The 23612-nt window shown below is 47.5% G+C and overlaps 1 protein-coding gene across 2 annotated transcripts in view; it reads right to left on the bottom strand.

Annotated features, from left to right (window-relative positions):
• Positions 1 to 1826: 1826 nt before the first annotated feature.
• The window catches only part of MATN2 (matrilin 2), a 113633-nt gene continuing 91847 nt past the window's right edge, over positions 1827 to 23612 (bottom strand). Inside the window, exons 10-18 of one of the 2 annotated variants that reach the window (XM_005879254.2) lie at positions 17283 to 17405; positions 15489 to 15611; positions 12693 to 12815; positions 9548 to 9961; positions 6650 to 6802; positions 4949 to 5020; positions 4496 to 4630; positions 3829 to 3927; positions 1827 to 2381 (exon numbers count right to left, since the gene is read on the bottom strand). In XM_005879254.2, the coding sequence (XP_005879316.1) occupies positions 2326 to 2381; positions 3829 to 3927; positions 4496 to 4630; positions 4949 to 5020; positions 6650 to 6802; positions 9548 to 9961; positions 12693 to 12815; positions 15489 to 15611; positions 17283 to 17405 (1298 nt within the window). In that variant the 3' untranslated portion in view covers positions 1827 to 2325. The remainder of the gene's footprint in view (positions 2382 to 3828; positions 3928 to 4495; positions 4631 to 4948; positions 5021 to 6649; positions 6803 to 9547; positions 9962 to 12692; positions 12816 to 15488; positions 15612 to 17282; positions 17406 to 23612) is intronic. The other variant, XM_005879255.2, reaches the window with a different exon arrangement.

Below are 23612 nucleotides of genomic sequence, written 5' to 3'. Positions count from 1 at the left end.
AAGATAGTCATCTGGTTCATGGAAAACAGTTCTCTGATATTCTCTCTTGCAATTGCTATTTCCAACTTAGACTTGCTGCTCCCTCTACTTGTGGCATCTGGTTTCTTTCCCCTTTCAGGTCACCCCAACATCCTCTCCCAGTCTAGATTGGGTGCCTCTGAGTTACCGTGGAACCTTATGGCATTCACATCCGTCTCATTAAACTAAGGTTCCAGAGGCTAGGGACTTAACATTTTCTTTCTTTCTTTTTTTAATATTGTTGAAGGATACATATGTCCCCTTTTTTCTCCATTGACCTCCTCCAGCCCACTCCCTGGGACTTAATATTTTCAACATTTTATCATTGATTATGTGGTTGGCACATAATAAAAATTCAAAAACCAGAATGAATAATGACTTTTAGGGCTTAAAGCTTTACTTAATTCTCATTGATATGCTTGTGGCTTTCTAGTCCAGAATTTCATCTTCATCTTGTTGATAATGGGTCTTGAACATCTTGAACATTAACCATTATGTAATGTACTTCCTCCACTAGAGGGAGCCAGGACTCAACAGAAAGTGAAGTAGAATGGAGTCAATTACATCTCAAAGGGTAATGCCAACCCAAATCAATACTTCCTAATGAAAATCTGTTTACTGGGTCAAGTGGATGACTCAAGTATAAACTAGACTTTGAATTATTCATTTTATACTTGGTAAAAATCATTTTCAGATACGATTGAGCCTAGGTGTTCCTACTGTACCACACTGCCCTTTGGGAGAACATTCTGATGGAAACGCTTGTCTTGAAATAATAAACTTTTTAATAATTTTTTAAAAAATAGGCTCTTATTGATTTCAGGGAGGGAGAGAGAAACATCACCAGTTGCCTCATGCATGCTACTTACTGGGGATTGAGCCCAAAACCCTGGCATGTGCCCTGGTTGGGAATCAAACCATGACCTGGTTCATGAGTTGATGCTCAACCACTGAGCCACACCAGCTGGGCTGTCTTGAAATATTTAAACAAAAGCTTATTCAAGGTACTTTGTAAGGCATCAATTGGCCTCCCGAATCGATGGGTGGGTATCTTTTGGGTGTCTTCATTTCCTAATGAAGCTGCCACCTGTGGTGTTTTCTTGCTGCTCTAGATGCCTTGACCTGATCGACCTGAAGTCTTCTTTGGCCTTGTCTCCATTCCCACTTCTTTTTCCCAGGGACAACCACTATTGTATATATCCTTCCAGAACATTTCTTTGTACTTAAATGTACATATTTATGTATCTGAACAAATAGTTGTGTTTGAGGGTTTCTTTACATTTACAGAAATGGTACGCTAAACATACTTTAATATTGGCTTTTTAAATTTAACTTTGATTTTTAGTTTAACCATGCATGTAGGTGTGTTACTTTTAAATGCTGTATATTATTTCTGAATTATGGATTATGCCACAATTCATCAGTTACCCTCCTGATGATCAGATTGTTTCTAATTTGTGACTTTGGTAAACTCTAGCAATATGGATTATGCCACAATTCATCAGTTACCCTCCTGATCAGACTGTTTCTAATTTGTGACTTTGGTAAACTCTGGCAGCATTCTTGCATAGGTCTCATACCTGCTAAAATGCCGAGGCTAGAGTACAAGGTTGTGTAGGTTGTACAAGAGCCCCAGATTTCCACATCCTTACCAACGCGTGTTATAGTGAGACATACTCATTTTTGCCAAGCCATTGTTTTAACCTGCATTTTCCTGATTACCAGTGAGATTCAACATTTCTTTCATACGCACATTGGTCATATCTCATGTTTACACCTTGCATTTAAACTAAGGATTTTACACAGAGTGCCATCTCTGAAGTGAATTTTAATATTGTATTAAAAAAACAACTTGTTACACAAGTACATGTCCTATGATTTTATGCATACATCCATATACATATATCAAGGTAAAGTCCAATACAAAAAATACCTTTTCCTATGGCCAGTGTTCTACAGCAGTAAGACCGTGCAAACTTTACTTTGTAGTCCAATGCAATTGCAACATTCTAAGGGAGGATGGGGCAAAAGCAGATCATGTCCACAGTATGTTACAATGTATTTTGCATAGCTTATGTGTTCTCATTTGGTAAACTCATTTTAGGATTCTGAAGGATTTTTTTTCTCATTAAGTTTATACAAGTTAGTGTCTACTTTTTGCCTCTGTGCCATAGCGAACCAGCTTTCTCAGTACTAACCATGTTTACAACCTTACAGAATTAGCGATAGCCTGAGCTTTGGGGCTCTGAACCGCTTTCATTGTAGTCCTTGATACAATGACATACAAATACAGAGTATTTTGAATCTTCATCTGTATCTCAGACGATTTTCTAGGGCTTCCATTCTCTGTGTCATTTCTTCTAGTACATCTCAAATTAAGGAAGAGGAATCGCTCATTTTTATTTACATTTAAATATCACTTGATTTACCTACATAAAAATTTGTCCTAAAAATATAAGGCTTTTCCCCTCCTGTTTCTGTTAAGTAATTTTAAAACCTGACTTGTAAATTTATACTATTAACACATGCTACCAAGACTGTTTTTTGGAGTTAAAACATCAAAGCAGGATAGCTTGGTTCAACTTATTTTTTTTTTAATTTCTAATCAGACTTCTTACTTATAAATTAGTTTGCAGTAACACACCTCTGTGAGCCAGAATTGATAATGTTGGTGATGTAGTGAAGAGAATAAAAGGATTAAGCCTTGGAAAGTAAGATATGGCCATCTCTCAAGTCAGGAGAGAGATGGGGAATTTTCACTTAGGTCAGGTATGGCCAAAGGGTAGCAACCTTGAAGACTGCTGACCTGTGCTCTTCGATATAAAACTTCTTAGTCTCTTGTGAAGTAGACCCTCAGAGTTGAGGTGGGGAAAAGGAAGAGGAGAGGCTCATTCGAATAGGCACTTGTCTTCCTGTAAGCTCCTTAATACCTTCCACCCACCCTCTTGCTGGCAGAATGAGAGCCCTGATGTGTTAATCAGTCATATTTTTTTAGGGGACCATATTTCCAGTTTTCAGAAAGGTAATTGCTATATGTTGTTCCTTATAGAAACCCACTGACACAAATAGTTCTGAATTAAACCATTTCCCTACTGACTGGCTGATGGGTCCATGTTGAGATAGATACAAGCCAGCTTTAGTACGCTGACTAATAAGTTCAGAGCAGTTGGCAGGCTGTTCCGTGTGTAAAGTGCTAAATCTTCATTTCTCCGTTATCCCAAAGCATTCCTCTTATTTGTAATATTGTTTTAATGAATCACTGGATCCTGCTGTTCCCTTGGTGGAATGTTTCATCTTAGAGTGCTGATATAAAAGATCTGTGCTGCCAAACCAAAAACAAAAAACCTAACCCCAGTCCTCTAGAAACTAAACACTGACCAAATGTGGCTACAGTGTGGGTTGGGGCCAAAGGAAAAGCTTGGAGTTTAGATGGACTTTGAAACCTCTTGGTTCCACAACGTGCTTTGCTCCTGATACTATACCTTTAGTATACTTCGGATCAGGACATAGCCTCCATTTTCTCCCAGCAGAGAGGGAGTGCATTACATGTGTGTTTCTTTCCTCCGCGTACTGACTGGCCAACTGGCCTTACTGCTAAGCCCTCCAGAACAGCAGACAGCAGCTCCGTGGTTGAGCCTTGCACTAAGCTGGGCTCGCCCTTGGCTCCCAGACCCCATCAGGCTGCTTGAGAAAGAAGCCTTCCCGGAGCTCACTGCTCTTGGCGTCATGGAAATGACTTCCTTTGTGCTTGGGGTGGTTTGATAATGTTCTCTGCATTCCATACAGATGCACAAAACCAGAAAAGGATATAGCGTTGTGTTAATTTTCTTACTTCCTCATTTGCAAGGGTCTGGAACATTATGAGGTTTTCACATTTGCATTCATCAGGTTTGTCTTCCAAAGGACTTCCTGAGAAAGCAGATGGAAAGTGTTCACCTCTGTGAGCCCACCAGATTTCCCAGACGCATAATAACGGGACTGAATCAGCAGATGGAGGAAACCGTAATGAAAGAAATGTTCAACTTTTTCCACACAGCCAGATCCCGTAAACCCAGGGAAGCCTTCCAGCTCCGAAGTGGCCTGTACTGTGGATGGGGAGACCACTTCAGTTGCTCTTTTTAGATCTCATTTTACTTACGTTCTCTTTTCCCCACCTGATTTCCTCATTCCTCCTTTCTTTCCTTTTTTACACTGAGTTTGTTGGCAAGCGGAGAGGCTGTTATCAAGATAACCTATAGCAGTGATGGTGAACCTTTTGAGCTCAGCGTGTCAGTATTTTGAAAAACCCTAACTTAACTCTGGTGCCGTGTCACATATAGAAAATTTTTGATATTTGCAGTCATAGTAAAACAAAGACTTATATTTTTATATTTATTTTATATATTTAAATGCCATTTAACAAATAAAAATCAACCAAAAATATGAGTGTCATAGGTTCGCCATCACTGACCTATACTCATATTCTACTAGGAATTACCTGAAGATTTTGTGGAATGGAACAGTTTTTGTGCAGACCGTGAAAGACTGTCTTCTTCAAACAGATACCTGTGTTGCACTGCAAAATTAGAACAGGAAAGTAGGTCTTGGATATTTATGGTGACTGGCTCAGATTCTGTAAAGAGAAAGACAAGTGAAGTCAACCCTGCCTAACCTGGCTGTGGTGTAAAAAGCTGCCAGTGGTCAGAGTAAGGTACGTGGTGTTCCTAACTCGGGGCATACAACTTGACTTTGGGAAAACTTTGGCAATGAGACTCAGAGAGGCTATTACCAAACGTGGCTTAAGGTATGGAGTCAGTGTTTCCTATCTGATCGAGGGGAAGAGCCATAGTTATAGTTCATATCTTGCTTTCAGCTCTTTACAATTTCTGTCTGGGGGGAAGCCATGGTGGGAGTTTCCACCAAAGGCTCTGAGAACACCGCTTTTACTTACCTGTTGGCTGGTGACCCCTCTTTGGCAATTCCCCAGCTGGGGAGTCCTGACTTCCGTCAGAGTCTTCCAGAGCTGAGAGGGAAAAGATGACCAGAAAGGGTGACAGTTGTCCGCATGCACACATGTCATTCGGGAAACTGGTCCCAGACCAGCTCCTTACCTCCCTGATGTAACCCAGGGCTTTTCAGTTTCATTTGCTAACACCACAGATCCAAAGAGCACTTGGCTACGAGACCACTCGAGAGTTCTCTACTCGGGGAAGCCTGGCCCCCTTACGTGCTGCTTAAGAATCCCCCCAAATACCATGTGTAGGAGGTGAGGTGGGGGAAAGCTCAAGCATCAAGTTGCAGTGGCAACGCTCTTCTTGAGGCTTTTCCACTGGAATGGGCCTTATCATTTGGTCTGGCCCTGCCACAGGTCAGGCTCAAATTTCAATAAATCTAGGAGCTTTGTCTATAGCAGCATAAATGTATATTAAATATATTATGCGGACAGATCACGAGAATTCTCGCTTAATATTACACAGTGTTTTACAAAGTATCATACCTTAAAAAGATATTAGCTTGTAAGAACATGTAATAAATAACTTCAAAATGCAATGGGTATTTAATTTTCAAGTGTGCCTTTAACATTCATGTAAAACGTTTTTTGTACTCGTTCAACAGTAACTTATCTGGCCACTGGGTAAAGCTAGCAATAAAACTACTGGTCAGCAATGTGTTGAGTGAATGATGTTATAAATATCCAAATGGCCCTTGGCAGGAAAAAGGTTCCCCACCCCTGGCCTAGAGGCAAAACATTATCTACTCAGATTAGAAATCTGAAAGGCCTTCCCTCCCCGGTCCCCTTCTTTTAGAGAGGAATAAGGTATATCACTTAGACTGGGATTTTATTGGTGACTGAACCTGGGTCAGGAGTAAAAGGGAAAACGGGCAGAACTGCTACATGTGAGCATGCCTGACGTGGCACAGTAAATGAGAAAAGCAGAGGGAGCTCGTGTACATAAATCTAAGTCCTAAAGGCAGTGATGGCGAACCTTTTGAGCTCGGCGTGTCAGCATTTTGAAAAACCCTAACTTAACTCTGGTGCCGTGTCACATATAGAAATTTTTTGATCTTTGCAACCATAGTCAAACAAAGATTTATATTTTTGATATTTATTTTATATATTTAAATGCCATTTAACAAAGAAAAATCAACCAAAAAAATGAGTTCGCGTGTCACCTCTGACACGCGTGTTATAGGTTCGCCATCACTGCCTAAAGGGCAGCCTAATGTTCTACAAGCAGATGGAGCCCATGCCCGGAGACATTCTTTCATTTTCAACAGTGGACTAGAAAGGGCTACCATCCCTTCCCACCCCACTTACAGCCATACCCTGAAGTTGCGCATAAGCCCTCCCAATGTATAAAATGGTTTCTTAAATGACCATCTCCAAAGGAGTCTTGTGAGGATTGAGTATGCCAGTGTGTCAAAGCGCTATCACGCCGCTCAGCACAGCATCACCACGCCACACTGGCTGTTACTTTTGTCTCCTCTGACCCCTCTTCCGCCCTCTGTGCGTGTGTTTACAGGTGTCACAGGCCCTGCACCGCAGGGAGACACTTTTCTGAGCCCCTTGAGGGAATGGGTTGAGAATTTCTCATTCAAGGGTTCAGCTGCCCTGTTTGCTAAGCTCTCTCCTAGACATAAGCTCCAGTACCTTCACATATGCCTTTCTTTAGCTTTTCACTTATCTCGCCCATCGTGCTGAAGTCCTCGGCGTAGAAGAGATGCTTGTCCGTGGGCTTGGAGGCAATCTCTTGCAGTTCTTCCTCGATGGCTTTTCCTACCCCGACAGCATACATGGTTATACCTACAGTGCAGAGAAGAACAAGGTGGTTAGAGCTGTGTTCCCATGGCCTGTCCGACAGCATACATGGTTATACCTACAGTGCAGAGAAGTAAGAACAAGGTGGTTAGAGCTGTGTTCCCATGGCCTGGAAGTTGTGTATACTGCACCCAAAGCTAGATGTTAAGTTAAATGGTGTGATTTCCACGTCAACCTCACTTTATTTTTTTCACCATTTTTATGTTGGCTCTGTGAGCAAAAGACAGGAATCCAAGAGAGGTTTGGGAGCTAGACCACCATCCTGTTGCTTGGCTCTGGGAAAGGTCATTTAACAAATCTTACCTTTTCCTTGAGTTAGCCTGTGGATAGAGTGGAAAGGAGCTATGGATGACTGAAGGGGAATCTCCTGGGAGAAGTCTAAGAGAGGCATTTTATGACCTCATAACAGTTTCCGCTTCTCAGTGGTACTGGAGAGGAGCGTAAGTGACCTGGGCCAGGTGAGGCTGCCTTCTGCCCACCGCCCTTGGGAAGACAAAGCCCTGGAGGAGGTGCCAAGCTGAAAAGGACCCGCAGACCCGCAGGCTGGAAAGCCCCAAAGTCAGGAAAAAAGGACAAACCAAGAGTCAACATTAGATATTCAAAGAGATACGAGATGGCTCCAAAAGCTTTTCAAATGATCAGTCATTAGACTCCCTGCCCTGTATACTCTGTATTTGAAAGTAAAATAATAAGAACTTAAGTTCTACTTGATTGTCAAAATTTTTTAGCACTGATATCTTATGGCTAATTCATTAGACTAGATTTTTTTTTTTTAAATACACATAAAAATGGCTCTTTAGGCCAAGGGGCAAGAGTTATGCCTTGTTCTAAGTCTATGTAAGGTCAGTAGTCAAGTTCAGCATACTTGTCTAAGAGCCCAGTGAGTTTATGTACAACTTCCCCAAAAGGATAATTACTATTTTAAGATTGTGTTAGCTAGGCATAGGAATAATTAAATTCATTAGAAGATGTCACTTCCGATACATTTCTTGATTCAAGAACCAAATAAATGTGTTTCTCCTACCACCTGCCTTGGGGTGACTTGTGGAAATGTGAGTTGGCAAAAAAGAAAGGTAAATTGATCTCAGTGTGACAAATGAAAGGGCCAACCGCGGTCTTTGGAGACAGATGCTTTCCCCAGTATTTTGAGGGGGCAGCTCTAGGGGCCCATGGGTTTGACATGAGCTTTTACAAGCTAGTCTAGAAGCAGAGGAGCTGGGAGGGAGCGAACACCAGATGATTTAGGCAGGACACTTCGTGGCTACTACTCTTGAGCACAGAGAAAAGGTGTGACTAGTGAGGGAAGTAATATCACTGCATTGGCCTCCTTACAAAGAGTGACTGGAAGCCGATGTGAACCAGCCTTTCTGGAGGATGGAGCTCACCCGTGGGCTCGCTGGCACTTCCACTCCTTGTTCACTCAGCAAGTACTAGTCACGCATGTGCTACATGCCCGGCACTGGGTCTGGAAAGTCTCGGACGAAGCCCTGGTCTGTGCATCCCCTTTTCCGCTCTGTAGGACCTGCTAAAGCAACGCGCCCTCACCAGCTTCCTAAAGAAAGTGACTTTTCCGCAAACTGCTTCACAACCTCAGGTTTTCTCATCTCCCCAAAGAATTCAGACACTTTGCCTTAAGCTGTCTCTACCAACCACCTAGCTTTTGGGTTTCCTTTTCCAAGGGCCAAACTCCTGTCACACTTCACATCTGCCCACCACTAAAGTAACCCCCATTCCCCCCTGCATCATACAACTCGGAGAAGAGGCGAGTTCTTCTGAGCAATGAGAGCTTAGTCATAATCCCCAACAGTTGGATTTTCTCAAAAGCTAACTTCTGCCTCTTGCAAACACAAGAGTATTTGCTCTCCCAAGGCTGTTGTGCTTTTCCCTGTTCACTTGCAGTATTGGTTTTGTTTGTTTATTTATTTATTTTTAAATATATTTTTATTGATTTCACAGAGAAAGGGAGAGAGAGAAACATCAATGATAAGAGAGAATCATTGATCGGCTGCCTCCGGCACACCCCCTACTGGGGATTGAGCCCGAAACCTGGGCATGTGCCCTTGAACAGAATCGAACCTGGGACCCTTCAGTCCACAGGCCAGCGCTCTACCCACTGAGCCAAACCAGCTAGGGCTGTTTGTTTTTTTTAAAGTATCAGCCTGGCCAGTGTGGCTCAGGGATTGAGTGTCGACCCAGGAACCAACAGGTCACCAGTTTGATTCCTGGTCAGGGCACATGCCCGGGCTGTGGGCTTGGTTCAGTGCGGGTAGTGCAGGAGGCAGCTTATTGATGAAATTTCTCTCTCATCAATGTATCTCTCTACCCCTCTCCCTCTCTCTCTAAAACCAACAAAAACATTTTTTTAAAAAATGAAAAGTTCCACCAGGAATCTGTTTTTACCAGTGTTTGGGGACTGTTGTGTATTTATCTGTGGTAAATAGCACGTGTAGGATTGATTCTCTCCACGGGAGGTCACACCCGGGCTGGTAAAGTGCAGTAGATGATTTATCGGGGGTGGGGTCTGTGTCTGGGCTCATCTCCGGTCTGCAACCCTTCTGCATCCTGCCCGCCCCGTAACTCCCCTGAAGGCCTCTCGAGGGCAGTTTGGGAGAGGTGTGTAACAGCAGTCTGTACCCTCAGAATCTCACCCCGGTGGCCAGCTGTGACCACCACGTGAGCTTAAGCAACCTGAACCTGGAGTGGTGTCCACCGCTCCTCCATCCACATTACCATTGTCCTTGGCTTTACTGGCCCACTCGGCGACATCATCCTGAGCCCGTCCGTCGGTGAACACGATGGCCACCCGGGGCACCCGTGCGGAGAGAGGCCTGGCCCCTTCTGCCTGCGTGAAACTCCTCTCAAACATGTGTTTCAGGGCCAGCCCCGTCATGGAGCCCTTGCCCATGTATTTCATGTGGGCCACGGCTTTTTTCATGTCCTTGGCCGAGCTGAAGTTTCTCAGGGTAAACTCCGTGCGGACCTGCGTGGAATACTGGAGCAGCCCCACTCGAGCGGCTTTGGGGGAAATCACCAGGGAATCTATAATTCCAGTGACAAACTGCTTCACGATCTCAAAATTATCTTCTCCGAGGCTCTTGGATCCATCGATCACAAAGACCAGATCAATTGGGCCTTCAGAGCATCCTATAAGAATGAAAAGAAAGCTGAGATAGGATTTTTAAACAATTATTTATGCACAAGAGTAGAAGACAATTATGCTTCAGTTGGAGGCACGGCCACTTTGGAGAACCACCTTTGTTCTCTAGATAACACACAGCCACGAGGTGTTGGGAGAGACGCACGGCAGAGGCACACACTAGGGAACCAGGCCCCCTGCCCCCTGGGCTCTGACAGCCAGGTCTGGAGGGACTTGTGTGAAGGACACTGAAGGGCCTGACAGCACCCAGAAGCTTCTGTAACTTTACTCCAGGAGGCTGACCCCACCCAGTGCTGGCATTCTGACAGACAGCGGAGAAGGAAATCCTTAAATGCAGCTCAGCCATCACCTTTTCCAGGGAGCGTCACAGTAACCCGGCTTGTACCAGTTATTCTGTGTGCCCCCCTCACACACACACATTTATTCGACAAAAACCTGCTTATTGAGCATATGCCTCATGCAAGGCAGGAGGCGCAGCAGGACTGCGATGGAGACCAAGACGAACCCCGGCTCCCCGCTGCGTGTCGTCCAGGGTACCCCACACGCTGGGCGAGAGCTGATCGTGTGTGGTCTCCTCTTCCAGCCTGCCAGTTCCTCCACGTCGGGGGCTATCTCTCATTCATTTCTGCGCCCCCCAAACCTGGCACACAGTAGGTATTCAACAAATGCTTGTTGGCAAAATAAAGGAGGTGGTGTCCATTGGGTAGCACGCCTGTGAGTGCCCTACTGATCTAGAAAAACTTAAAAATGAATTATCACTGGGAATTCTTTATCTACACGAAAGCTTTCCAGGCAATGCAGATGGTTGACAGTAAAAGCTTTATGCAAATACTTAAGCAATCCGGGTGTGGAGAGATTTTTTTTTGTTACTTAGGACTGCATAAGACATTTACTGATCCAAATGGATGATCTCATAACATTCTCTGTTATATATCAAACAGCTGTCTAATCTTTGAACATGAAGCACAATAAATAAACAAGGCACACACATGCAGAAATATGTCTACGCCTGGCCTGAGTGACATGCTAATGTGTGTGTGTGTGTGTGTGTGTGTGTGTGTGTTGGGAGGTTGGGTTCCTCTCTTTCTCCATTAAGTGCTTGTCCTTATCACTCACCTTATTGATTCTTTATTAGTGAACGAGGAAAAGGCCAATTCAGAGCTTCACGTACATTCATAGCCTGTTCCTTAATCAACCAAAAAAAAAAAAACAACAACAACCCACAAACAAACAAAAAGCCACTCAGGCGGAGTGCGTGTGGATCCCTGGCAGATTCCAGAAATGCTGGAGTAATTTTCTAGCAGTGAGAGCCTTTTCTCCTCTTCCTCATCTACCCTTTCCTCACAGAACACACCCAGCGGCTGGGCACACAGAGGGGCACAGGAGCTTCTCCAGGAAACGAGCGCTGGGTGGAGTGAAGGGCATCGGGGGAGAGGTGCCCGACTTCTGCCCTCGGATCCGGGAGGGTTGCAGCCCACATGCTGGCTGCAGCTTTGCAGGAGGGCCACTCCAACTTTCCTTGGCAGTTAAGTCAACTGATTTGCTTTTCACAGAGTTCCCGAGTTTCAGGGTTGAATAGAACCTTTAAAGGTCGCCTTGTACAGCCCCCCTGCTGCTGACATCTTTGCAACATCCCTGGCAGGCGGCCATTCAGAGGGCCTGAGCACCTCTCCTGAAGAACCCATCCCTCTCCCGAGGCCCCTCTCCGGACAGCTCTGCCCTTGATGACAATAGCTATCATTTGTCAAGCACTTAGAATGGGACAACACTGGGCTAAGCATCTTTAAATATATGATCTTATTTATTCTTCATACTCTAGATAAAAAAACGGAGACTCAGAGAAGCTAAAGTATCTGTCCAATTCACACAAGTGTATGAATGGGGTTTAAATCCAGATCTGTCTGACCCAAAGCTCACAATCTTCACTAATTAATCACATGGCTGCCCTGTGGGAAAGCGTCTTTGTCCTCATGCTGAGCTGCAGCTTCTCCTGGGGACCTTTCCCTCCCTGGGGGTGGGGTGGGGTGGGGGGGGGACCAGAAATCATGACTGAGGTATTTGAACTTTTCTACAAAGACCCCAGTTTCTTCCTTTATTTTTGACTCATCACCATACTGAGCTTCCTCACCACTGATGCTTTCTAAATTTTGTCTCTATCCTTTTTCTTAATTTTTTCTACAAGATAATATATGCACATGGAACAAAATTCAAACATTACCAAAAAGTATGTATATATGTGTATTTCTGTATGTGTATGTGTGTATCTGTGTGTGTGTTTGTGTGTCCCCTCTCTCACCATACATGGTATGGTAGAGAGAGCCGCTACGACATATATCAATGGTAATATACTATAAAAACCATTCAGCTCCATGCTTTTTTCAGCTAAAACATCCTGGGAATACATCTAGAGCTGCTTCACTCTTTTAACAGCTGTATAGTATTCTACTGTATAGCTGCACCATAATCTACCTGATCAGTCTCTTATGGATGGACATTGACCTTGTTCCCAATTTTTTTTGCTGATACAAACAAGACTGCACAAAATGTTCTTATATACAGTCTATAGCTTTGGGAATACATGCACATAGTCATTGGATAAACTCCGACAAGCTGAATTGCCTTTAAATAATTGCCAAATGGCCCTTCTAAATGTTGCACCAATTCAGACACTTACTCCCAAACCACATTAAAGCAGAAAGCCAAGTTCAGATCACTTACTCTTGCACCGTCTGCCATCCTCAGCTAGAATGAATCCCTCTGAGCATTTGCAGATGTAGGAATCGCCACGATGAACACAAATGTGCTCGCAGCCATGGTGGGTCGACTTGCAGATATCCTTCCCTGAGGAAAACGCAGAGCCAAGCAATCCCATCAGCGTAGAAACGAGCTGGGTTGAATAGTCGTGTCCAGAGAGATCGCAGAAGCAATCCATTTTCCATCTCTGCTCAAACCTCCTCTATGCATCCCCTTTCAGTCTAATGCCCAGGACATGGGGAGGGGACACGCCCCGCAGAAAGCTCTCACCCCCGCCGCAAGCCTGTATGGTAAGGTGGGTGACCAGTGTCCTGAATTTATTATTAATTTTTCGAACTGTTCAGCCTGCACTGGATTTTGATTTTCCCAAACTACTGATTTTTCTCCATAGACATCCCCCGCACTCCTGTTTTAATAGTCTAATCAACATTTCTCATTTTTAAACTCTTCAAAGTAGTTACAGCCCTTTGATCTTCACGACGTCCCGTGATAAGAGGAAGGCAGGAATAACTGTACCAACGTACAAATGAAAAGGCTCAGAAAGTTCCACAGATGCCAGAGCGCAGCAAGCTGAGGACACGGATGAGGCACCGTCTGGAGTCCTCCCCCTCCACGGCCAGAAAGCCTGCGGCTCTTTCCTGTCATTGGCTCCCTAAAGGGGAAGTTTCCTCCAAACACGCTGTACTACAGATCCCTCTAGAACAGTGATGGCGAATGTTTTGAGCTCGGCATGTCAGCATTTTGAAAAACCCTAACTTAACTCTGGTGCCGTGTCACATATAGAAATTTTTTGATATTTGCAACCATAGTAAAACAAAGATTTATATTTTTGATATTTATTTTATATGTTTAAATGCCATTTAACAAAGAAAAATCAACCAAAAAAATGAGTTCGCGTGTCACCTCTGACACGCATGTCATAGGTTCGCCATCACTGCTCTAGAATGTGGAATAGAGGGATTTGATTTAGCAATTAAATTCCAGAGGTAGAAGTTGTACCAACTAAGCAACAAATGTGTTGAGTGAATAAATGGTGCCTGTGTGTACGCTTGCACTTATAGAAATAGAAATAAAAGCAGGCGCAAACGGCTTGGGCAGGCATATTGGGCAGAATTGTAGACATGGTCTCCGTAGAAAGGATGCTGCTATGTGGGGGCAGAACAGGGTCCTTGGGCGAGCCCTGCAGAGCTAGGCCAGGGCCCCGCAGGCACCCCAGAGTTCCCGCTCAAGGTAGGAGCCCTTCTTGCTGGTGGAAGATGAGAGCAATGAGTTACATCTAACCCAGCTTTGTTGACACATGGAATGACCCCAATGACCTCAAAGGAGTATGAGGAAATTCCCCCAAATCCACCTCAAAAGCGAATGAGTTTATTGTGCCTTGATGTAAAAAGGACCATTCTGTCCACTGGAACAGAAGGTCACAAAAGCAGGGAGACAGTGTTGAAACCCAGCCCCTCCCCTGCCCCAAAGTAGGATTAACAGCTCAGAATCTTCCTGTGAAGAAAAATCTTTGTCCTGTGCTCTTTTTTTTCTCTCACCTGAGTATATGTTTATTGACTTTAGAGAGAGAGGAAAGGAGAGAGAAAAACATCAATTGGTTACCTTCCCCACCCACCCCAGAACCTAGGAATCTGCCCTGACCAGCAATCAAACCTGCAACCTTTCGGTGTACGGGACGATGCTCCAACCAACTGAGCCACCCAGTCAGGGTGCCCTGTGCTCTGCCAATGCCCACCTCACTGAGCTCGCGTGTCTCTGTCCCTGTCTTTCTTTGGGTGCTGTGATGGTTAAATTCTGTGCTACGGTCAAACAGCAGTCGATGTTGCAACGAAGCTATTGTTCAGATGAGATTAACATTTAAATCAGTAGACTTTGAGTAAAGTAGGGTATCTTCCATATTGTGGTGGACCTCACCTAGTCAGTAGAAGGCTTTAAGGTGGGGAGCGGGGAGCCCTAGCGGGTTTTGCTCAGTGGATAGAGTGACAGCCTGCAGGACTTGGTCCTGGGTTCGATTTCGGTCAAGGGCACATGCCCAGGTGCCCAGGTTGTGGGCTTGGTCCCCAGTAGGGGGCGTGCAGGAGGCAGCCAATCAATGATTCTCATCATTGATGTTTCTATCTCTCCCTCTCCCTTCCTCTCTGAAATCAATAAAATAAATATTAAAAAAGACTAATCCCCCATGAAAGAGGGAATTCTGCCAGCAGACTGCCTTTGGATTAGAATTACATTAGCTCTTCCCTGGAGCTCCAGCCTGCCCTGCAGACATCAGACTTGCCAACCCCCATAGTCATATTCTATCCATCCATCCATCCATCAATCCATCCATTCACACACACACACACACACACACACACGCACACACACACACACACTACCTTTACTTCTGAGGGCCTCCAAGAAGAAAAAGCACCATAGTTAACTGTGATCCCCATGACGATTGCTCACAGAGATTCTAATGCAGTCCCATGAGTAGCCAGGCACTGTGCGAGGCTCTGAGCACCCCCAGAGCTCCTGTGAAGAGGGCCAACAGCGGGGAGAGGACGAAAAGAAGCAAAGAGCCTGACGTCTCGGGACCTCGACCGAGAAATTCCTAACGACTAAGGGTCGACTGTCCTGTTCACGAGCAAAACCCTTCGGAGTGCCCATGGCAGGAACTTGTAACTGTGACATGAACTGCAAAGGAAGATCTTTAAGATTAAACGAAGTTATATAACCACATCCCACAGAGGGACAAGTTCAGCTCCACTGGAGCTCACTTACTTCTGCAGCGTTTCCCATCCTCAGCGAGCCGGAAGCCCTCCGAGCACTTGCAGATGTAGGACTCCCCGCTGTTCACACAAATGTGCTCACAGCCGTGGTCTACTGCTTGGCAGATGTCTTTCCCTGAGGACAGCAGAGCAACTTAAAACAATTTCATCAACGTAACGTTTCCCCAGCGTCACCTCAGAGGGTCCATTCATATCAGCCCCAGGCTCCAGAGTCCCCTGAGCTCAGTGGCCCATGGGGAGGAGGGTGAACTTGAGGATGAAGTTCGGGGGCTCTGATGTGGCCTGACTCAAACCTCCTCACTGTCATCACCGTCCTCACTCACCAGCATCTAATTCAGTGTCTCATAAAAATGCAGTCCCTCACCAGCTTTCTGCAGATGCAGTTTCTTCTATCAGAAGGGAAACACTTTTGGTGTTTACTTAGGAAATTAAACCTCCATTTAGATGAGCAGCGCTGAAATCTAAGTTTGGCCTTGTCCGACACATGATGTGACTCAGAGTCACGTCACCCTCCGGAGCCTTACCTCTCCTGTCTGAAAAATGAGAGTAGTCATTCCGGTTACCCATCTCTGTATACACGGCTTGCCCTTTGAGAAGTGCTCTGAGCAGCTTGAGAAAAGGTGATTGATAGGGATGGAAATCCCTTGCTCAGCGTCACACTCCCCTTTGACTATACAGAGGCGGGACTTGGCCCATCTAAGAAGCTTTGCTTTCTGAGACGTGAGAATGGCCTCCTCATACGGTGGTCTCTCTGAGGGATTTGTGCTCCCGGAAACAACAGCATTATTAGAAATAAAGAAACAAAGGTGCGGAGAAGTTAAGCAACTTGCCCAGGTAATAGATGGCAGAGACAGAAGTTGATAGAACCCTGGGTTTCAGACTGTACATCTTCCCGTGAAGCCACGCTACTAACCCACTGCCTCTTGCCTCAGGCATTAGTGAGCAACTTCCGTTATAGCTCTGGCCATGACTTTTCTCACTTGTGCATTTGCTTGTGCTCTTTGTACTGGACTTTATTGTTTAGGAGAGTTTTAGATGCACCGAAAAATTGAAAAGATAGTACAGAAAGCTCCCGTAAACCCCCATACCCAGCTTCCCCTATAACATTTTCATTTAGTGTAATACATGTTATGAAATTCACAGACCAATATTGATACACTCTGGCCATGACTTTTCTCACTTGTGCATTTGCTTGTGCTCTTTGTACTGGACTTTATTGTTTAGGAGAGTTTTAGATGCACCGAAAAATTGAAAAGATAGTACAGAAAGCTCCCGTAAACCCCCATACCCAGCTTCCCCTATAACATTTTCATTTAGTGTAATACATGTTATAAAATTCACAGACCAATATTGATACAACTAATATCCACTAAAGTCCATAGTTTGTTTGCATTTCCTTAATTTTTTTGTTTCATAAATATTTGTATTGATTTCAGAGAGAAAGGGAGAGGGCGGGAGAGATAGAAACATCAATGATGAGATAGAATCATTGACCGGCTGCCTCCTGCACACCCCCTATTGGGGATCGAACCCACAACCTGGGCATGTACCCCTGACTAGAACCGGAACCGGGACCCTTCAGTCCGCAGGCCGATGCTCTATCCACTGAGCCAAACAGCTAGGGCTGCTGTCACTTTTCCGATCCAAGATCCCACCCAGGATCCCACATTGCATTTGGTGGTCATGCGGCACTGAACTGAGAGCAACTGATGACACAGAGATTGGGAGGGTGGGTTTCGTGCAGAGGTCAGACACAATGATGGAGCCAACTCCGCTAAAAACTTACTTCCGCAGGTTTTCCCGTCTTCCCGGAGCAGATACCCTTCAAAGCACTGGCACACGAAGGAGTCTCCGCTGCTCACACAGGAATGCTCGCAACCGTGGTCCCCCAGAGCACACGCGTCCAATTCTGCGAACCAAGTGGAATTAGAGAAACAGAGGGAGGAAATGATTCGGACATCAGTGACTTCTTCAACCTTAAAAGGCACTTCAGACACCTTCAACTAAAACAGGATCTAATTCCGTAATGCACATTTCAAAGTAGGGAGCATGTCTATTCGTAATATATGAAGAGCACATAAATTGAACGGTATCATCATCTTCACAGGGAAAACGAACAGAAGACATGAAATGACAATTTACAAAGGAGAGATACGAATGGCCTCTAAGTATCAGAAAATGAGTTCAACTTCATTGGTTATCATATCGTGTAAATAACTTATGTACATACCAGTATCTACTTAGATATGCAGGTATGTGTCACACTAAGGTCGCCCATTCATTCATCTTTTCACTTGGTTAACAATATTTCACGAGTCCCTACTGTGTGAGTCGGTCATTCTTCCAGGCAGGTGAGACACCAATAAAACAAAGTTTCTGTCTTTGTGAAGCTTACACTTGGCAGCAGGGGTGGGAAGGAAGCGGGGGGGGAAGACCATCATTAGACAGACAAATATGTGTCAGACGGGGAAAGGTGCTTTGGAGGAAAAGCAGGCTGAGGGGCTAGAGCATGTCTGCTGGGCTGGAGCAGGGGAGCACTTGTCATTTACAGTCAGGTAAGGGGCACTGAGCAGAGCCCTGAAGAGATGACTGAGTGTATGGTATCTGGGGAAGAACAGCGCCCCCAAGAAAGAATTTGCAAACGGCAGAGGTAGACGCATCTTGGCATGTTTCAGGACAGGCAGAGACCAGTCTGACCCGGGCAACCGGAGCCTGGCAGGGGAGGATCGGGGGCAGATCACCTGGGAGCACAGGCAGTGGTTGCATCTACGTGAGAAAGGCTCACGGGGGGGGCGGGGGTGGTTTGAGCAGTGGGGTGACATACTCTGACCCAGCCCTTATGTTCAGAGACCCTCCCAAGTGTCCAGATTATTCTGTGCCTCCACCATCATGAAGCAAACGCCATCATCTGTGTCTTGGGCTGTGGCATCATTTACTGCCGGGTTCTGCACGCCCACTTTCACCCCCTCCAATCCATCCTCCCACCCCCACCCCCTCAGCCTGAGTCCCCTTTCCAGCCTTGACTGCTTCCTGAGAGTCTTGGGATGAGACAGAATCCTTGGCAAGGTTCGCAGGAAACCTGCACCTCACCTGGCCCTCTCCCCCGGCTCCGAGAACTTTCTTCAGGACCTCAGTACTTGGGTGCTGAGCCAGAACCCCTCCCACCACAGGGCTCTGCACGGCCAGGCCTCTGCCTGGGACTCCTCCCTCCTTCACCACCTCCAGATGTCTCCCCGACCTCCTGGCACAGGGCCTCAGAGCCCAGGCACCTGCCCCTCTGGTGGTGTCACACTTGTCACTGAACGGTCCGTATGTGGCTGGGTTGGGTTTCTGCCGCCTCCTCCCCGGAGCGTGCTCCCGTGGGCTCTGGTCTCCAGAGAGCCTGGCCTGGATGCACCTTCTCTCCTGCACCTCCCAGCATCAGCTCAGGGCCTGGCACACACAGCAGGCCCCCGGTGAGTACCCACTGAGCAAAAGGGAACCTTCCTCAGTGTTCCCCTCTGAGAAGCGAGGGTAATACTAGACCCGCCTCCTGGGGATTCTGTGCAGCTGTTTTACATGAGAACCAGTGGGTGTGGCTGCTGGCAGCCAGCTGGGCTCCGCCCTCTCCACGCACCCGCCTTGCAGAGTGCACAGTTCACATCTGTTCAGCAAAGTGTCCAGTTTCTGCATGTCGGGGGCATTCGGGATCCCTCACAAATTAAAGAACCACACACGGCAAACTAGACAATGCCCGAGTTATACTGCCGCTGACTCCTGACCAGGCAGGGTGAAGAGCTCCCACCCTGTCTTAGTCCGCGGTGGTGCTAATGCCCGAGTTATACTGCCGCTGACTCCTGACCAGGCTGTCGCTGCTTTCTACTCACCAAGTCTGGAAACCAAGTTGAGCCAGCTTCTCCCCAGAGCCAAAGGTACTCCCCTCTAGGGAAGTACTTCAGTGGGTCCCTAACAGGCAAAGAGAGCCACCAGCCCTGACTCGCTAGCATGGGGTGCCTTCGCCCGGGGAGAACCGTGGGCACCCCAGCAAGGAGTCCATTCATCAGCAAGCACTTATGGAGCCCTGACTCTGTGCCGGGCACTACCTTTATTTTCGGTCTGAAAGGGACCTTGGAGAGGACGTGGTCCAACGCCATTGTTTCAGAGTTGAGAAAATGATGGCCAGAGAGGGGAAGTGACTCTCCCAGGTCCCTGAATCTGCGGAGGTGACTGTGTCAGCTGTGCTGGGGCAGAGGTGTGATGAGTTCTCAGATCTATCACCTCCAGTTTCCCTGGTCCAGATGCACAGCCAATGGCCATCCTAGGTCGGCAGTCTGCTCACAGGCTGGTAGGTTCTCAGAGGATAAAATCGTTTTCTCAAGGGAGGCCAGGCCTCCAAATGGTTTACTGCGACTCTAAGCGCAGTAGGCGACCTGTCCCGCCTGCTTCTCCGAGCTCATCTCTCACGTCTCCCTCTCACACTCAAAACTCAATCCTCTCGGGACCTGGGCTTCCGTGTGCTGTTTCCTGGGCCTGGGAAGAGCTCCCACCCTGTCTTAGTCCGCGGTGGGGCAGTAACAACATACTACACACGGGGCGGCTTACAACAGCAAACATGTGTTGATCACAGTTCTGGAGGCAGGAAGTCTGAGATCAGGGAGCCCACATAGTTGGGTGAGGGCCCCCTTCCAGGTCCCTCACATGCGGACTGGACTAGGGAGCTCTGTGGGGTCTCTTTCCTAAAAGCACAAATCCCATTCACGAGGGCTCCACGCTCATGACCTATCACCCCAAAGCCCCAGCGCCTACTACCATCACTCTTGGGCAGCTAGGATTCCAACACAGGAGTTTGGGGAGGACACAAACATCTAGTCCATAACACGCCCCCTCTGCTCGCTCACTCCATTGGTCTCTAGGCGCCAGGCCAAACATCTTTCTCAGGAGGCTTTCTCTAGACCAGGCGGTGGTCCCTCCCCTCTCCCTGCCCCCCCCACCACCCGTCACATGCTCTATGGCACTGTTCTTTCCACAGCACAACTCTCATCACACAGAGTGGGTGATACTACGTCTTTAATTTCTTCTTCCCGGAGAAACTTTAAACTGAGTCAGGGCAGAAACTGGACCCGCATCCACCCAGGGATGCCCACACTCAGCACGACACGCCCAGCACACGGCAGGGACAGGGCCAACACGTGTGAGGAGGAGGATAACCGGCCCCCGCTTAAGGAAGTACCTCGACTCCAACCCAGAGACGGGAGTGAGGGCAGCCTCGCCCGGGAGCCACCGCTGAAAGGAAAAGGGTGAGAGGACTTATGAGGACGCTCAGGCAGGAGGAAAACATCGCCCTCGAACGGCGGACCCTCCTCCTCTCACGCTGAGGGGGCAGGAGCACATGTGCATTGGGCCCTCGTCATGATGGGGTCCGCAATCTGGGGTCAGGGTGACCAGACGTTTCAGGACATAGTGCAGGTTTTCGGGGCCCCTTGGCAGTCCTGCGTGCTGACACAGCCTGTGCTCCCCACATCTGGATTCCACATCTGGTGAGTCACGGACGCCGGTGGTGCGGCAATCATGGGGTAATGTGCTCTGTGGACTTGCACCTCTGCGGCGATGACAGACAGCTATCCTGTGTCTGGGGCTCTGAGTAGGAGGTTATTAAAACCACCGCAAACCCAGGGGGAGAAAGCCACGGAGGGTAACCAAGGCCTAGAGACAGAATGACACTGTTTCCCGGCTTTTCTTATAATGAGACTAGGAGCAGCCAAGTGTTCACTAACTCCATAGAGGCGCTGGCTCAGACAAACCAAGCAGCAGCTGAACTGAGCCGCACGTGTGTGTGTGTGTGTGTGTGTGTGTGTGTGTGTGTGTGTCTTCACCTAGAGACTGATGGAGTGAGCGAGCCAGATGATATTTTCCCACTCATTTTTAGAGAGAATGGAAGGGAGGGGGAGAGACAGAGAGAAACATCGATGTGAGAGAGACACATCAATTGGTTGCCTCCCCCACCGGCCCCCCACCCCTGGGGTCCGAGGATTGAGCTTGCCACTCACTCACTAGGGCGAGAGATCCTACATTAGGTAACCCGGGTTCTAGTCCTGACTCTGCCACTGACCCCGAGGCCAGCCTGGAGGTGCCAGTTTCCTACCTGTGTTGTTTCCCACAAAAGAAAGGGGAGATCTCTGCGCTTCCTTCTGTTCCACCAAACCATCCGTCCCCTCCAGATCCATATGTTGAAGTCCTACCCACCCCCCCCCACCATGTGATAGTAATTTGGAGGTAGAACCTTTAGGAGTTCCTTAGGTTTGAAAGGGGAGATCTCTGCGCTTCCTTCTGTTCCACCAAATCATCCGTCCCCTCCAGATCCATATGTTGAAGTCCTATCCCCACATGTGATAGTAATTTGGAGGTAGAACCTTTAGGAATTCCTTAGGTTTAGGTGAGGTCATGAGGGTGGAGCCCCCATGGGGGCATTAGTGCCTTCATAAGAAGAGCCACCTGAAGAACTAGAGGGTTAAGGAAGAACTTAGGATGGGCTCCAGGCATGGAGGAAGGGGTGCTGAGACACTGCCAAATCGAGGAGTGGGACTGGACATGGATTTTGAGAGCCAGTGGGGAGCCAGTGACGGATGCTGAGCAGGGAGTGGGCCCCGTGCCAGGTTCTGCATGATGAACAGGCAGCTGGTCTCTGACATTGAGAACCATTGACTTAGGGGAATAGCTCGACGCCTAGGTACCAGCTGGTGGGGGAAATGCATCTCTTAGGGACAACCATTCCCTGAGGACAATTCTAACCCCTCTGATTATCTCCTAAGTTTTCATATAGTCACGAACACACACGTGAACATTCACTTCTAACTGCACTGTTGAACATGTTCTCAGATGGACGGTGTCACTGTACCATTAGTTACAAACACACCTTAAATGAGAAAATGGGCAACATTTCTAAGTGTCATGGCCTAACCCAGGTGTGGACCCGGGTTGGGAGGGAGGGAGAGGGGGCGCGCGATTTTAAGGAAAAGGGGCGGCCTTTGTCGGGAAGGACCGTGAGAATTTCTTAGAAGGCCTGCAAGCATCTGGGAGTCAGTTCTTGGTGACCACAGTCAGAGGGAGGACCCAGGAAGGGCATGAATCATCTAAGATGATGGGGAATTAAAACAAACCAATAAAGAGCCATGGCTCTGGCTTTGGCATGCTGTCAGAGGTCGATGCAATTCGACACACCCATGCTCTCTGCGCCCCGACTGCCCGCACCCTCCCATGCCGGCTGGAGCAGCCCAGGAGGCCGCTGGGCAGGCAGCCACAGGCAGCAAAGCTCCAAGATGGGGAATCCATGTACCAAGACTCAGAATCTGTCTCAAACTAGGGCAACATTTCTCCCAGGCCGCACACCAGGGCACACCCAGCTGGGCAGCCGGCTCACCTGCCCACGTGAGTGTACCGAGTACAAAGGTGGATAAACTAGGATGCGGCCACAATCGCATCAGGGGCCCGGACACTTGACTCTGCCACCAGCAGGATGGGGAAGGTAAATGCCTCCGTTTCTGGTCCCTTCTCTCAAAATGACTTTAGTTTTAGTTTTCATCTTGGAAATGGGATCGCAGGGCAGAAAACAGCATGTTTTTGAGAAAAAGGCCTGGGAGCTTTTCTTTCTTAAAATGAATGGAAGCTGACGCTGGGACCAGCTGCAAGGACTACGGACCCAGGAAACATGATGCCAGCCTCACCGCCTGAAGCCGGACCATCTCGGTGGCGGGAGGGAAGGTTTCCCCAGGGTCTCCCCTTCTCCCAGAACTGACTGGACTCACGGACCAGTCTGAACCCACTACGAACCACTGGCAACCTCAGGCTCTTTACTTAATCTGCGCTGCGGTTTCACAGGCAGGATAGGGTTCCCGGGGGTGCAGGGACGGGCAATGCCGGCGTGTAGCACTGTGCCCAGCAGGAAGCCAGCAATCAGCCAGACGTCCATGTCCACGGTATTATTATTACTCTGGTGCCACCTGGCTGGGTGGGCTACCACTTGCAGCCAGATTGCGGGGGTAGAGAAGTGAGAGCTAAGAAACAGGGCCCTGCCCAGCCTCAAAGGGCCCTGCAACTGTGGACGTGGGCAAAGCCATCTCCTGGGGCTGGAGAAGGAAGC

The sequence above is a fragment of the Myotis brandtii genome, unplaced genomic scaffold (genome assembly GCF_000412655.1).
Source record: "Myotis brandtii unplaced genomic scaffold, ASM41265v1 scaffold59, whole genome shotgun sequence".
Classification (NCBI taxonomy): domain Eukaryota; kingdom Metazoa; phylum Chordata; class Mammalia; order Chiroptera; family Vespertilionidae; genus Myotis; species Myotis brandtii.
Note: the sequence above shows the minus strand (reverse complement) of the source record. Positions and strands in the feature narration are given on the sequence as shown.